The 15,576-nt window shown below is 49.4% G+C and overlaps 5 protein-coding genes across 5 annotated transcripts; 2 read left to right on the forward strand and 3 right to left on the reverse strand.

Moving 5' to 3' along the window:
- Positions 1–268: 268 nt before the first annotated feature.
- Positions 269–2,025, reverse strand: Asppvi_004137 (Zn(II)2Cys6 transcription factor; the record flags this gene model as incomplete). Its single annotated transcript, XM_043300093.1, has 2 exons — positions 269–1,138; positions 1,201–2,025. The coding sequence occupies 2 exons, from the start codon at positions 2,023–2,025 to the stop codon at positions 269–271; spliced, it is 1,695 nt and encodes a 564-aa protein (XP_043156028.1).
- A 3,220-nt stretch (positions 2,026–5,245) lies between these two features.
- Asppvi_004138 (uncharacterized protein) lies at positions 5,246–5,886 on the reverse strand (the record flags this gene model as incomplete). The annotated part of the gene is made up of 2 exons (XM_043300094.1): positions 5,246–5,538; positions 5,613–5,886. 2 exons carry the CDS (start codon positions 5,884–5,886, stop codon positions 5,246–5,248), a joined length of 567 nt encoding a protein of 188 aa, XP_043156029.1.
- Positions 5,887–6,762: 876 nt separating this feature from the next.
- Positions 6,763–8,620, reverse strand: Asppvi_004139 (putative MFS sugar transporter; the record flags this gene model as incomplete). Its single annotated transcript, XM_043300095.1, has 8 exons — positions 6,763–6,956; positions 7,007–7,105; positions 7,155–7,255; positions 7,305–7,503; positions 7,550–7,637; positions 7,687–8,230; positions 8,280–8,554; positions 8,618–8,620. The coding sequence occupies 8 exons, from the start codon at positions 8,618–8,620 to the stop codon at positions 6,763–6,765; spliced, it is 1,503 nt and encodes a 500-aa protein (XP_043156030.1).
- Positions 8,621–10,186: 1,566 nt separating this feature from the next.
- On the forward strand, positions 10,187–11,395 carry Asppvi_004140 (uncharacterized protein; the record flags this gene model as incomplete). The annotated part of the gene is made up of 5 exons (XM_043300096.1): positions 10,187–10,478; positions 10,532–10,687; positions 10,741–11,063; positions 11,119–11,188; positions 11,262–11,395. The coding sequence occupies 5 exons, from the start codon at positions 10,187–10,189 to the stop codon at positions 11,393–11,395; spliced, it is 975 nt and encodes a 324-aa protein (XP_043156031.1).
- Positions 11,396–14,579: 3,184 nt separating this feature from the next.
- On the forward strand, positions 14,580–15,480 carry Asppvi_004141 (putative integral membrane protein; the record flags this gene model as incomplete). The annotated part of the gene is made up of 2 exons (XM_043300097.1): positions 14,580–15,037; positions 15,132–15,480. The coding sequence occupies 2 exons, from the start codon at positions 14,580–14,582 to the stop codon at positions 15,478–15,480; spliced, it is 807 nt and encodes a 268-aa protein (XP_043156032.1).
- Positions 15,481–15,576: the final 96 nt, after the last annotated feature.

The following is a 15,576-nucleotide window of genomic DNA, read 5'->3' on the forward strand; positions in this document are numbered from 1 at the left end:
AACCAAACGCCCGCCAGAGTAAAAGCAACCCAAACAACCCACACATCGCTAATAAAAGGAACGCATCTGGGATTTTTTTTGTCCAAGCCATGCTGGTACCAGTACCAAGAAACAAAACACCCAAAAAAGGGTGGCGCCGAGAACCCGGTGGCCTAGAGCCATCTACGGGAGAAGGATCGATGTGCGAATATCATCCATCCTGTCGACCCAACCCTCCGGAAAAGCGCGTTGTTTAAACCAGGCTCTCTCTAGTTCTTCGAGGGCCTTATCAACATTCTATATAACGAGTTAGTTCAAGTGTCAAGTTAAGCAACGGGGTATCGGGCCGACGTGCCTTGAATCCGAACCGCCGGCAGTCGATCATTGTTTGGCGGACAGCCTTCTGCTGGATTTCGTCCCGGGTTTCTCGCCCTGCAATAAAGAGGGGCCACATCACTGCCAGCTGACCGACATCTCTCGCTAGCTTCTTGATCAGATTAAGTATGCGAGTGGCCAGCATTTGCAGGAACGGTGTCTGGGGAGGACGATCGGGACGTTCAGCCGCGATCACTTTGTGCAAGAAGATGATCGTCGCTTTCTCATAGGCCTCGATACATCCAGCATACTCCATAACTTCCGGGTACTGGTATTGTTGTAGGCTTTCATCGTCTAATTCGCCTAGCTGCTGGATGCATTGCGGTGCATTGGCACGCCATTGAACGAGGCGATTCAACAAGTCACCGTAGATGACGTCTTGTTGCGCAGGCGAGAGCCACTTCTCATGTTTCGCTTTTCCAAGAGCGCTAATGTCGGCTTGAATCTCCATCATGATGGACCAGCATTGGCGAAGCTCGTTCAACCGGTCATCGCCGGGTGTGGGCGATGACAGACTCGGGGTGCCTAGATTGTATTCCCATCCGCCTCCGTGTGTTCTCCAGTAGCTTCCTTCCACTACAGTGCCTTCACTGGTATTGCATGCGCCCGCGACGTCGAGATAGGAAAGAAGGGAGATGAGAAAATGTCGAAGGGGATGATTCGATTCCGCCAGCCGTCGGGCTTCTTTTGCAGGGTCGCTTCTCTTCGATAAAAATAGCGATTTGTAGATCTCGCGAGCGCCTTTGAGATGGATCGCCCAATTATCATGTCCAGAATCCATCATCTGGTTTTAAATCAGATAAGGTTAGTGAGGAGCTGGCGGGGCCCAGTTGCGGGATTACCTACCTCAAATAAAGACAGCAAGAGACAAGTTGCAAAGTCTGTGATTTGAACTTCATGTTCGGGATGTGTGTACCGCGTCCTGAAAGTCTTTACCACCTCTCCATACTTGCCCATTGCTTGTTGAAAATGTACATTGCGCTGTGGGCCTGGCGACGTATTTGCGAGGTGCAACGCACCAAGCGCTTGCATGGCGCTTGCCACGGATGGTGAAGACTGGGCGAGGTCGGGAAAGTATTGTCGAAAAGGGTTGATGTTATTCGAATTATCGTAGATAAGGAGTAACGTTGCGACCTGGTCGATGAAATGGGTATAATAGCGGCCCTCTACGCAATCTAACGAAGAGGGCATGAAGCCTGAAGGAGAAATAGGGTCTTGGAATCGATATTTGACCGGAGCCGAGTCGGTAATGGTTGTCGGAGAAATCACTATGCCATCAACGAAATCAACCTTGTCGTCTTGGGGCTCTTGCTTGACATGCTTGATATCCAATTGCTGATTTTTGACAATTATTGCATTGACTGTGTTGATATCGTTCGGACTCTGCGACAATTCTTGTGCACTTTGCGATGGGCCATACACCTTAAAAGTCATGCGACCTTGAGTTCCATCGCAATCGAGACCTAACCGTGTACAATTCTTGCATGAAGGAGATGCCTCGTCGCAACGAACATGACGTCGCCTACAGGTCAAACAACCTGTAAACCCACGGCGATGCCATCGACGCACGCGTTTCTTCTTTTCGGGCGCAGGAGCCGCAGCGGGTTGAGATTGTGCAGTTGGCGGAGGATCAGGCTTTCCGGGGGTATACACCACTGTATGCATCTCCATGAGAAGGAGAGTCACGATACCGAACTAAAAGGCAGCGACATGAAGCTAATAATGTGGGAGGATGTAGAGAAGACCAGCGGTTTGACCAGAAGGTAATAATAATAATAAGCCAAAGTCGGGCACAATTAACGATCGATTCGAGCGGTGACGATCATAGCTAGAAATCCCGACAAAAGCGAAAAGACAGACCGGGATGATGAGATACTTTTTACGGCAAACTTAGTGATACACCCTTGCAAAAGTACAAAGAACCGAATGGAAGGATATTGAGGAGGTAGATAGATGAGAAAGGAATAGATAATGATGATAATGGAGGGGGGATCAGTTGCAGTGAGGAGGAGGTTGTGTCGTCGTGTCGGAGAAGGAAAGAGAAGGAGCGGCGAATCACCGGATCTGGCGGGGGGGAAACGAAGAGGAAAGGAAGCTCATCTCATCACTTTCTTTTTCCTTGGGGGAGGGGCCAAAATCCTGGGGAGTCCCGACCACAATACGAAGTTACTGAGCTCAGCTTCAAGCCTTCATCATAAGCCCAATGGTTATTATTATTACTATTATTATTACGAAGCACCTCTTAACGGGACATTTAAGATTTACGGAAGATTGGCAAAAGTTTGTTTTCGCTTCCACCTGCGGTCCTCACGCCTCACCCTAGTCTACGGACAAACTCAACTTTTGTCCTTCAAATTCGATGATCAAACTCTTGGGATGAAGTCGATCAGTTTGCTCCCAGATTCCAGTTCCAGAACCAGTCTCAAAACCAGTTTCCACTTTCAGGACCTGAGCTATTGCCAGTGGACGAGGATGAATGACGATGTGGTGATAATGATCGACCCTAGTGGGTGATCATGCTGTGCCAAATTCCCCTCGTGGTCCTTTGTGCCTCGTGGATGATTATTATTTGGCAAGATGATCCATGAGGATGAGTACCTTAGTCTACTCAGTGGAGGTTACCCTGTGCATCGCTGATCACACCCGGCTGATTGCTACTGGTCGAGAACGCGCATCCCAGAAGTGCCTGAGAGGGAAAATTGCCTCGTTCAGCCATTCTTATTCGTGATTCGACTCAAGACTGGAAAACTCGAGGCGTTCAGTTCCCACTTTCCTGGAAGCCCCGATCGTACCCGTGTCTGACTGGGAACAGTGGGCCACTCTCCCCACGGTCGCTAACAAATGATGTTCGGATCCAGATTCTCTCCTACGGTCCTACCGCGCTCTCGCCAGTCGCGACGGGGACTAGTTATCATCCTTTTGAGTGTTGTTATTAATATTCATGGGCAAACCTCCATTAACTTCCTTCGCTTTCTCCGACTTATCTAGGGAGTACATCCGCGATTGCTGCATTCTTCCCCAATTATGCGTGTCCGCTAGTGTCCGCTATCGGCCGATTATCTAGTGGAAATCTTCTTTGCGAAACTAAAGCAGTCCAATGCCGAGTCTACGCTGAAAGAAGTGCGTGGCTGCTTGTCTCTGATTCGAAGAGGACCTATCGTGCCCTGCAGCGAGACTCAGGGGGCCCCTGGTATTTTAGTGGAGTTTGGATTTCTGATTATGATTACCTTGGTCCAGCTTGGTAGATAATCATCTATTTACCATGAAAGCTTTCAGGAGTAACTGCGGCGAGGACTTGCCTTTGGCACCGTTGAGAATTAGCTTTTAGCCTCCAAGGTCAAAGACTCACAGGTCGCAGTGAAACGCATGTAGGACCTCATGCTTTCTGTTCCTCCAAAGTTAATTTAACGCTAAGTGCGATTGGTGGTCCACTCTTGCGTTATCAATTTTCCATCATCCATCATCCACTGCGACCTCACCACAGCTTGTGTAACCTGATTCAGCTGATTGTCAATGACAATCCCGCAGGATCGGCGGGACTGGAGACAATCTCCTTGATTCTCGAGTGCAGATGGTCAATCTTGCTTTTCCGTGATCCCCCGTGGTCCTGGTGATGGGCGGGCCTGGACACAAGCCATCGAACCCATGGCTGTCATCTTTCTGAGCTCTGCCATAGGTTTCCTTGAGCTTGTTTCCATCGTCTTCGCTGGTAGTGATAACTCTTTTTGATGGGCATATTTGTCAGTTTTACAGACTCAAGAACAGTCGTGCMGACTAGACTATTTTAAGATTGTAAGTCACAGCAAATAGCCCGTCTTCCAACTATGATCCAAAATATCCGGATATTGGGCAATGTGCAATCTCGTCATGTGAACGCATTTTGGACTACTGTCCATCCCCGTTATTGTCATATGTGATCCGTCATCTGTTTCACACGCAGTCGATCATTGCGTGGGATAATCAATAGAGTTCCTTGCGCCTGTCCAAACTTCAAACAGCTACGACGGCCTCGCACAACGTTATCCCGTTCCCGAGAGCTTATTAGAACATATAGCTCCGAGGATTCTCCTCTGGGAAATTACTCATTCCGCATCGCGGGGAGGCGCGGATCCTCCCTTTCTTGTCTATCGTCATTCAGGAGCATTCGGCAAATGAAGACGGCGGAGTTTGAATCTGAGTCGGCCGGAGCATGGAGGATCCGGTATCCAGCGATCTGTCGGGTGCCGCGGACAACACCCTCGATATGCCCTGCTGATGCCATTCCTAATCCGATGAGATCTGCTGGTTTTTGTGCTCTCCAAAAGTTTAATGGTCCTATGGAGCACTTTATTCCAGGTTGTGGCGGCGGGGTAGCATCGTGCTACCCTCCATCAAGTATCATGCTGCCCAAGGGTTCCGACAATGATTCGGGGTGAGGGAAACCTTTTCCAGGCTCGCTGGGATGAGCGGAGTCATTAATACCTCATGAGATGTCATTGTGTGGATCTTAATTAGATATCTTTGATGCCCGATTTGGCCCAAGCGAAGGTTTCTCTACCAGTACCATACTCGTGATAATCAGATAAGATGGCCACCAAGTCAGCTGCCACGGCTCAACAATGGACAACCACCAGCGATACGGACTATTGTAATATCATGTTAATTTCGCATCAGAAAATATAGGCAATCCAGGTAGCCTTGACCTAGGTGTAGATTACAGACTCTTTATCTGCTTTGAATGCTTCTATACACCTATCATGGTGTTTTAATAAGGAACTATAGCCATAATAGTAAGAACTCATAACCTTAAAAAGAACCACACATCTTATTAATGTAAATCGCTATCTAATCTCTACACAACTGTGTCCCTAACCTCACAGCTGCTCAGCTGGAAGCATCACAGATGCCGTGTCTAAAACTCCCAAGCCTTAGGGCCCGTATACGGCTGCGCCTCGAGCGCAATCCGCGTGCAGGCATTGCTCCCGTTGGACCCATTGTTGGTGATCGACCCGGTAGCAGCATCCGTGTACTCGGCCCAGACCTTCCACTGCTTGGCGTCCTTGTCATCGGAGCACAGCCAGAGCGTCAGGAACGGGTTGAGGAACGAGTTCGTCGAGAAGACGGGCAGGTCGGTGAGCGAGCCCTCGGGGATGTTCGCGCTGTGGGGGACTGTGTAGGTCAGTTGGCCCTGGGGGGAGATGTAGACTGCGTAACCGTTAGCATCAACCAATATTATGGTGAGAGAAGGGGGATAGGGGAAGGGGCGTAGCGTAGCATACCCTGCTGACCGCCGGGCACGGCGTCGTTCAAGAACAGCTTCGAGCCCTGCGCGACGAACGAGGTGGTGTTCACGGCTGAGCAGCCGGCGACGTTCTCCGGGCAGAAGGAGGCGGTAGGCTTGCCGATCCAGAAGGCGCCGGCGTTGGCATTCAGGGGACCCTTGAGGGGGCTGTTGGACCAGCGGACGTTGAGTGTGAAGGGTTGCTGTTGTTGTCCCTGGGCGGCTGCGGCGCCGAGAAGGGGGGCGAGAGAGAGGACGGTAGTGAGCTTCATTTTGATGGTTTGTGGTTTAAATCTGCAGTAGTGTTTCGTTGGGATGTACTGATGGTGATGTTGAGATATGCTATCTGCAGCGGTCCTAGGACTGGTTATATATCCCGTGTTCTCCTATGTCTCGGAAGCAGACCGAGGATTGAGGTCAGAGTCGAGATACTATCATGCTTCTCCAGTTTTCTCCACATCAAGTGAGACATGAGGTCATGGATATAGTGGCGCTGCTAAGAATATTGTCACCTAGAACGATGCGTACTCAGAAGACAGTTAGTCCAATGTTTCAATGCTATTAATATTGGATCGCCAGACAGTGCTACGTTCGAGAAGGAAATCATGATGTAGATCCGGCGATATATATCGATTTGAGGATGAAGGAATTATTGCTGTCTTAGACATGGACAACAATGACCAGCGAGAAGGCCGCATTTTGCAGATTTGGCCGTTGAGCATCAAATTGTGAGACATTCTGTGTTCTGTTTTCAGGGGTTAATGCTGCGGGTTCTTCGGCGCAAAATAGTCGCCTGGAAACAAACTCCAAGCTCTTCATTCCGATTATTAATATGTGTACACATCAAAGAGGGTATAGGTATCACTTCTATCAATGGGAAAGGAAAGTAATGGTGTAGCTTCGCCCGCATTATCCAATGACTGGCGTCGTTCAAGCCAAAATGCAATGTTGTAGCATGATTCTTTGTTTCAATCTGTCCTCGAGAAGGCGGAGATCGGCACAAACAACGTTGTGAAGCTGTCTTGAAAGTAAAATCAAACTGTATCTCAGTCAGTGAGTGGCAAATTTTGTGCCCTGCAACAAGGATTCTTACTATATAACAATTGCCAATGATCGATAACTGATGTCTCAAGGTCGATATCCAACCTCTAAGCAGCCTTGGCCTCAAACGCTTTGGTCGGCTCAGATGGCACACTGCTTGAGCCGTCGACAAAGGTTCGCTCCAGCTGGGCTCTCTCTTCGTCAGTCGCATCAGTGAGATGAACGGCAACTTCTTCGCCAAAGTTCTTCGCGATCTCTTCCAAAGTCAAGCGGGCAGTCTCTGGGAAGAAGAAGTAGATGACTTTCGGGTATTAGCTGGATGTCCGTCGAGCACTGGAATGTCCATCTTACCTGGAATGAAGAATGCGGACCAGCAGATGATCACGAGATAGTACTTCCAGCCGATATTGTTGAAGCCCATAGGGGCAGTCTCAAGCAAGACCAGGGTAGCTGCATCGTCGTCAGTTGCTGTCGGACCATACAACCGAGATGAACATACCAGCAAACTGCCCGAAAAGAGAGAACCCCATGCCTATGGGTCTGATCTCGGTTGGGAAGATCTCAGAGACATAGAGATACATGGTCGTGTCGCAGAAAGTTCTGGGTACCCAATTAGTATCGCACAGCACAGCACTGCGGAGGAACCTACCCCTGGAACGCCAGGTAGAGATATATGAAAAGAATACCAAAGGCGTTTCCGGCCTTGTTTGTTGTGCCAGCATATTCGGCGGTCATTGCAGCCAAGCAGGAAGTGGTGACAATGATTCCAACAAAACCGGTGATGTACATACGGCGCCGCGAGTTGACCTTGTCATGAAGCCAAGCACCCAAGGGGTTGTAGATAAGACCTGCAGGTGTAAGCTATGCGCGCAAAGCTCAACGACATGTACTCACCAGCTGTCGTCAGCCACACTGCGCTCAGGAGCAAAGGCATACCGCCCTTCATGCCGAGATTCGTGTATAGCAAAACAGCGTAATTGTTCTATCATATGTAAGTGTCCAGTTCCAATTTTAATAATCAGAAGACTAACAATGATCAAGGGCCCACCAAATTCTGCTCCCCACTGAGTTAGGAACCCGATTACCATTCGCTTTCTGTACGACTTCTTCTTCACAACTGCTTTCCACACGTTGCCGTACTCGGACAGCCTCTCAGATTCCAAACGGATCTGCTCTGCCGTCTGGTAATATTCCTCCCTAGCGACCAGGTTGTCGGGGTCATCGGGGGACTGACGAAGCCGCTCTAAGACGACCTTGGCTTCCTCATGTTTGCCCTTGGAGATGAGCCAACGGGGAGAGCGCGGAAGCCATGGAGATCCGACGAGGAGCACAAGAGGCGGCAGACACTGAAGGGCCAGCGGGAACCTCCAGCCGAACGAACCAATGCCCTCGGCATAGTAGCATGCGAAACCAACCCAACCAGAAAGCATATAACCAAAGACCAGGAAGATAGCATGATGACCGACAAGCCAGCCACGGCGGAACGCGCTCGACATTTCCGAAAGGTACATCGGACACACCGTGACTAGGATACCGATACCGAGGCCGCAAACGAACCGACCCGCTTGAAACATACTGGTTGCTGTCAGCTATGCCTTGACCAAGAACGTGAATTAGGACATACTCGAGCGAGTTCGCGCCGGCCTGAAGCGCACCACCAAAGAGGGAGAAAAAGGCACCGAACTGGATGTTCACCTTACGACCGAAGTAATCGCATGACCACATGATGAACAATGTGCCGACAGCACCTCCAGCGCTGAAGACACCATTAGCTGTGGAGATAGCGGGCGTTGTGATCGAGGCATATCCCGGTTCTCCCTCGGCAGGGAGCTTGAAAAAGCTATACCATCCCGGCTGCCCAATCGTACTCCCGATGATGGAAGCACAGTAACCATAGGTCTGAAGAGCAGATTAGCCGACGCGAAGATGGTCAGATACAGCCCAGGGATGCAGGGTACTGACCATTGACCCAACGGCTACAAATATGGTGACCAGCCTATTATAGGTACTGGTCTGTGAACCGAAAGTCCCCATCCTGCGTCACAATTGATTGATACACAAAGCCGTCCAAGCTGAGCCGCAAATGCAGGAATTAACCCCTGCAAATTTGACTTGTATCACAAAGAAGAAGAATGCAGGAAGCGGGAAGGACCGGGCGGGCCTTGTACGAGGGCACTCAGACTCCTGGTCTCACAGCAGATCTGATTCTGCCCCTCACTCAGACTGTTCAAGAACTGGTCTAGGGGAGAAAAGAAGAGGATCAATATTGGGACAGGTCACAAGCTGAAGTAGCTTCCACGTTAAGATAAGATGTGATTCGCTTGTCGGCACCGAAAATTCTGATACCAAGCACCAAGAATGCTTTAGACGTTCTAGCCATGCATGCTGCCATAGCGTCCCATATCGCCCACGCATTTATTGCCTTTGCATTAGCTTTGAGTGATTTGCGAAGGCGAAGGGAGCTCTGAGCTCTCCCCTCCGCCCATTTGGTTGCTCTTACTCCGCGCTGGTCAATCCAGCCTTGAGATTGGCCTGATTTGCGCGAAATGAACTCCATACTTTGTACATCATTGGCGGAGGAGACGAGGAGTCGTGGTCCACTTGCTGCAGGTTGATGAGAAAGGAAATTTTGAGCCTCGAGGGTTCAGTGCAGAGAGTTGACTCCTTCGCTATTGCTGCTAGACCATCGCTAGACTGCAACAGTTCGTCGTAGTAACACTCTCCTACGCATCTAGTAGATAGTTTGGTAATGATTGACACAGACAGAGGGGCCAGACAGAGCGTTGCTAAGACTTGTCGGGTTCTGCTGTCGCAACATAGCCAATCATATATTTCTATAATCTGCAGGCTCCGCCCTTTGACATCCGCCCCCACAGCATCCCTGTCTTTTGACTACATTACCTTACCTTACTGTTTGTATTGTCGTTACCTCAGGTACAATCCAGTATATTCTTCGTGATGGAACTTGGCGCAATTCTCACCTTCCTCACATGCTCAAGACTATATACTACGCACTCCATATGTCTAGCTTGCTTTTCATCAATTAACTTGTTATTGTGTCGTAGAGTCCGCTGTCGACAAGGGACATTCTGTGCAGACCAAAGTGCTCCTGTTGCGATGCCTCAGGAGTCAGAACTTTAAATTAATCGCAAGAGATACTCAGAGCCCGTAGTACGCGCTCAGAGGCGTGCAAGAATGCACTAACGAGCGTATGCTGATTTTACCAGCTAGATCMTCCGTAATTATAAATGGTGCTCCATTAGTGCATAAATAATTTCCCAGAGCAGCTTCCAAATGCCGCACCTGAGCCTAAGGTAGTGTCGAGTGCTGATATCGCTTTATCTGATTCACTCATAAAGACTAAGACCAGCTTCCCCTCCTTGACCCCTCCATCGCTTGTAGTTACCCCGAATAGTTCGCTATAGAAGTAGAATGCTGTAGAACCCTGCAAGCCATAGGCCTTAACCTCACCTCTGAATATAGCCTTGTCTTCAATTTATACATCCCAAATTGCCTCTAGACATTCGCATAATGGGAAGCCACTCTCCCTGGGATATTCCGTTCGATGAACTTCCCAACCCTAGACAAGTCTGGGTTGGAAAGCCGGGGAGCTATGAAGAGGGACTGGGAAAACTCGCCATTCTGACTCCAGAGGTGGTGGCCAAGGCAGCGGCAGCTGAGATCAGGACCGGCCGACGAGTGACAATGAACTGGGATATGACGAAGCTTGACTATCCGAATTTGAATCGGCAGCCTTGCAATCATCAGATCATTCCGCTGCTAGGCGGAGTCGCGTTTGATGATATCTATACTATGAATCCTCGTAGGTCTTGCCACGCGTCTATTCGAACCTGAGACTAACGGTCATTACTCTAGAGCAAAGTAGTCAATGGGATGGATTAAGACACTTTTCGCAGACTGTTCCTGGGCAGAAAGAGCGTGTATTTTATGGTGGCACGACGGTTGAGGAGATCAATGACCGTAAGAACGACCGAATCGGTCTGCAGCACTGGGCGAAAGAGGGAATTGCAGGTAAGCTTCATGTCACATGCGAATGGAACCTGGTTACTGAGCATGAAAGCTAGGACGTGGAGTCTTGATTGACTACGCGACATGGGCAGAGAAGAAGGGGATCAGATATACCACCTTCTCGACGCACCAAGTGCGCTTGTCGGATATCTTGGAGATTGCCAAAGAATGCAACATCACATTTCAAAAGGGCGACATCCTTTTTGTGCGGGTTGGGGTCACCAAGGAATGGGATACTATCATGACCGATGCGCAGAAGCAGCAGTATTCGGATAACCCGAGCCCAGAGCACGCCGGAGTCGAAGCAACCACTGACGTGCTTCGATGGCTGTGGAATACCGGGTTTGCGGCGATCGCTAGTGATGCGATCAGCTGGGAGGTGAGACATGACCGTTAGAATATGTGGAGTCGGCTGACGCAGTGTGGCATGACAGGTCTATCCGCCCCAGAATCCTGATGTGTTCTTGCATGAGTATGTGCTTGCCGGATGGGGAATGCCAATTGGTAAGTCAACCCTCTGATCGCTGAGACAGCAGCTCAGAGTGGAGTGCTAACGGTTGATGTTACTGATGAACAGGAGAACTTTTCGATCTAGAAGCGCTCGCACGCACATGCCAGGAGCTCCAGCGGTGGAGTTTCTTCGTCGCGTCGGTGCCCTTGAACATGCCTGGTGGAGTGTCGTCTCCTCCAAATATGATGGCAATCTTTTAGATTATCTACTGGCAGGGAAGAATCGACTGATTCTTTGAAGTTTTTTAAGGATGCCAGATTCCGTAAAGCAATTACGTAAGGCAGCGGCATGACATGTAAACCACAAGCCCTTGTAGGACATCGAGGAATGACAACTAATAAGTCTAACATGAAGCATTGCAATAGTTTCCGCATCGGATTCATGATGATGCCCCTTCCTAGTTGCTGCACAATCTGAAACCGAGATACAGAGTAGGCAAGTCGGTCGCACTGAGCATTATCGTTCGGGCTATCAGTAAATACCGAGCTGAGCACAGTCACCAGTCCACTTCCCAATCCCGGTTGAGACTATCCACCGGTCTATTTTGATGGTGTGGTGCAACAGTCAGAAAGACCTTCCCGTCCTGGATGGACAGCTGGAATAGGAGTAGTCCATGCAATCTCTCCATTACTCCAAGTGATGACCCCAATTGATAGCTCCAACTGAAACTCCAAATGCGAAACCTCACTCAGACACCATGGAACTTCCTGTAGCAAGAAAGACAGCGACAATCTTCAGTAGTCTTACGTCTGGATCTACCTGGCATATAACGGGTCCACAGTATCCCTGCAGACTGAAAATTTTAGACCGCCACAGCAGTCAGAACTTACCTCGGAGATTATGAGAGACTCCAGCGTTGACACTTGATTGGGCCTGTTTCAGCTCACAATTATGAAAGACAATTGTTATATCCCCTACAGTTCAATGTAGTTCTAGTAGTTGTACTCCGTAGCGCAAACTGATACACTGAGCCTGTTCCAGCACCTAAGAGAAACTGAAGAACGACACTTAGGAAGCAAGTTGTGATCCTCCGTTGTGGAAACTTGAAAAAAGGCCCCATGCCCTGAGACCACGCCATCCTCGTTTTTGATGGTGGTATAGCATTTTCTGTTCTGCACAGGTGATGCACAGGCGATCGACAGACGTCAGGCAGATTAGAGTTTATCGTCCGAAGCTAGTTTTAATAGTAGGACGACTACTGCTGCACTTGAAATTTGTCTATTTCTTAAGAGAACTGCGCTCGGGATATTGTGCATCGAAAGTCACATTTGAATACTGAAGATAGGACATGGTTACAGATTCCAGTGATAACCATCATCAAAGTTACTGCTGTAATACCAATGGTTACTTACTGTTACACCCGCGCCGGTGACTGGTACCTGAGCCCACAATTCTTTATCCCAATGAGGAAAGAACGCGCCCTTAGGGGCGGCGCGGTGGCGGCAAGTGGGCTCCGATCCCCGCTGTGGGGTAAGCTGGTATCAGGACTGCCCTGTTGTTGGCCTTGGAAGTCATCGTCGTAATGATACTAAGTAACAGGGGGTGTGATTGCATGATAATGCCGTTGTCAGAGAGACAAGAGACATCAATGATCATCGTCTTGGTTTAATATCCTTTTCTTTTTCGCTTTTTTGGGGTGGGGCCTGGGAGTGGTGGCTGCTGGTGGCTTTTTTGCTCTTTAAATGGACTGCCTCATCGGCCCATGTTTTGCGCGGCTGCACCTTGTGCTACCATGGTTCACTTATCTCGATGAACCATCTTAAGTAGAATAGATCTGATCTCAAATGCGTGGGCCCTTGAAACCGGGAATATAGATAGGGTCGGTTCTCCTGTAAGTGTGAAGTTCAATATATTAATTAATATTGTAGCCTCTGTAGGGCGAAGACCAGAGGCTCACAAAATTGACTTTCTCGGTCATTTCCACGACTTTTATCCCTGCTCTGAGCAATAATTAAAGCCCAATCAATTTTTCTTGGCTGATGGCACTGAAAGTTTCTTTCTCAGCGGATAAGCCGTCCGTCTAGGCCGACTTCGCCGACTAGAAGCCTGAAACCGGCCGAGTCCTGTCCGAATATTGAGTGTCGCGTGGGAATACTACCTTCCTATGTGGACTTCATCAGATAGTTCCAGGTAAGTTAAACGTCCTGCCGTATACGGCATACGGGTCAAAGCTCTAAATACTCATGGCATAGGTAGTTCAGTATGCTCATGTCTGACAAGAGGTAGATAAATCTCGTCCCTGCTGTCCCTGGCGAGTGGTGACAGATAATACTTGCCTCCATCCTATTGTGGAAATTCACATGTCGGTAGGGAACCCGACAGACTGTGGAGCATCTCATTTTAATTGTCAAATATAAGTGTATCATTACACTAGGTAATTCCTCACCTCAGTTTTGATGTATAAACTAGATCAACACAGTATTTTTACTTCCCTGATCATCAATTCCTTCATGTATCACCGTACACCCGAACTGCAGGGATTGTTCCAGCTTATTTCTGTAGGAACAGGCCAAGAGCTTCTGTGCCATCGTTGATCGTCAAGTCTACCGTTCTGGTGGTGCTCGACAGTAGACGTCTCTCCCGATGGTCAGGGGTGTGGAGCTGCGAACTGCCAAATCGATCTTGAAGAATGGAGAATCGACAGAGGCAACGCTTTTAGATGATAGTCTAGCGCATCCGTCATGAGTGAATTGTAGTCCACAGTTCTGTTTCATACAAATATCACTCATATGTGATCCATCAGGTCACAGATCCCTTTTCGATGTTCTTTCTTTTCCGAGCTCAAGATTCCCTTGACCAGAACTAGATATCGTATCTCTTATTCAAGTGTACCCTGGGGGAGCCATTACCATGGCTCTCGCAGTGATGCTTGAGCGAGATGTTGGCGATTCCGTGGACAGGACGATGCAGAATTGGAATACAGCGACTCAGACATTATGCATTGTGGCCATGACCGTATTCTTTGGGTTGCGCGTCTACACTAGAATGTTCGTTCTCCAAGGTTTCGGGAGGGAAGACTGTGCGTGGTCAATAATTGCTTAGCCAAATGTGAGAATACTGACCATCATACAGGGACTTGCATGGGCGCTTGGGTATACAATTTCTCAACAATTCGCTTATGGCTCTATCCATACTGACGTGTGTGGGAGAGATAGTTCCTTGGAGTCATGTACTCTATCATCGCCCTCATCAGTTAGTATTTGGATTTCTTATTGCGACTCTGGCAGCTAACAGCTCGCAGTGGGACATTACGGAGGTGGACTGCACCAGAATGATGTGCCAGACTCCGACCTGATACCTTTCCATAAGGTCTGGTTGCTTCCCCCGACACTTACCAGATTCATCAGTCCCTGACCTCAGCCACCGTAGACCGTTTACGTGACAATGGTCATGTACGGACCCACGGCATTCCTGACCAAAATATCACTCCTCTGGATCATGACCAGAGTATTCAGCCCCTACCGCAAAGCAGTTCTCTTCATCTACGCCTTCCTAGTAATCATGCTGCTCTACTACATCCCCGCCGTCATCGTCAAGATCCGCATCTGCAACCCGATTGGGAAATTCTGGGACGACACCACCCACGGCACCTGCCTGGACCAGTCGGCAATTATCCTCGCCGACGCAGTCGTCAGCGTCGTCAGCGACATGATCATCCTCATCCTCCCGCTCCCGCTGACTCTGAGTCTCCAAATGTCCATGCGAAAGAAGCTGCGCGTGATGGGCATCCTCGGCGCCGGAGGCCTCGCCTGCGCATCCAGCGTAGTCCGTCTCATCCTCATTCTCAAAACCGGCCAGTCCAAGGACGGGACTTATTCGTTTATGCGGATCAATATGTTTGGGTGCGTTTCCCCTTTTCTTTTTGGCTCTGCTTCATTCCCCGACATACAACACAAGCACAAGCAACAAGCACTAACAAGCGAATTCTTCTCGCAGAAACGCCGAAATCGCCATTGGCGTCATCTGCGCCTGCCTCCCAGCCCTCTCTGCTCTGCTCAGCCGTGTCCTCCACGAATACTCCAGCAACAAAGCAACGCATACCTCCACGCATGAACTCAGCAAAGTGAAGCAGAGCCGGACGGAAAGGAGACTCAGCCGCGGCAAACACCAGATGAGTTACTTGGATACCGCGTCCGATCAGGAGATCCTCATGCAGAATGCGCAGGGGGACCCTAAGATCGAGACGTCGATTCGGGGGGATACGTCGTCGCGTCGGATCGTGCCGTCGGAGGCCATGAGGATCATGAAGACGGTGGATGTGTCGACGTCGGTGACGACTCACTAAGCTGTCTGTTGGTAAGGACGACAGGCGCAGACCTTTTCGGGGACGTAAGGAGGTACAAGCTTCACATTGGTTAATATTGGCTACGCGGATGATACC

Source organism: Aspergillus pseudoviridinutans (assembly GCF_018340605.1).
Source record: "Aspergillus pseudoviridinutans IFM 55266 DNA, scaffold_3, whole genome shotgun sequence".
NCBI classification, from domain to species: Eukaryota; Fungi; Ascomycota; class Eurotiomycetes; order Eurotiales; family Aspergillaceae; genus Aspergillus; species Aspergillus pseudoviridinutans.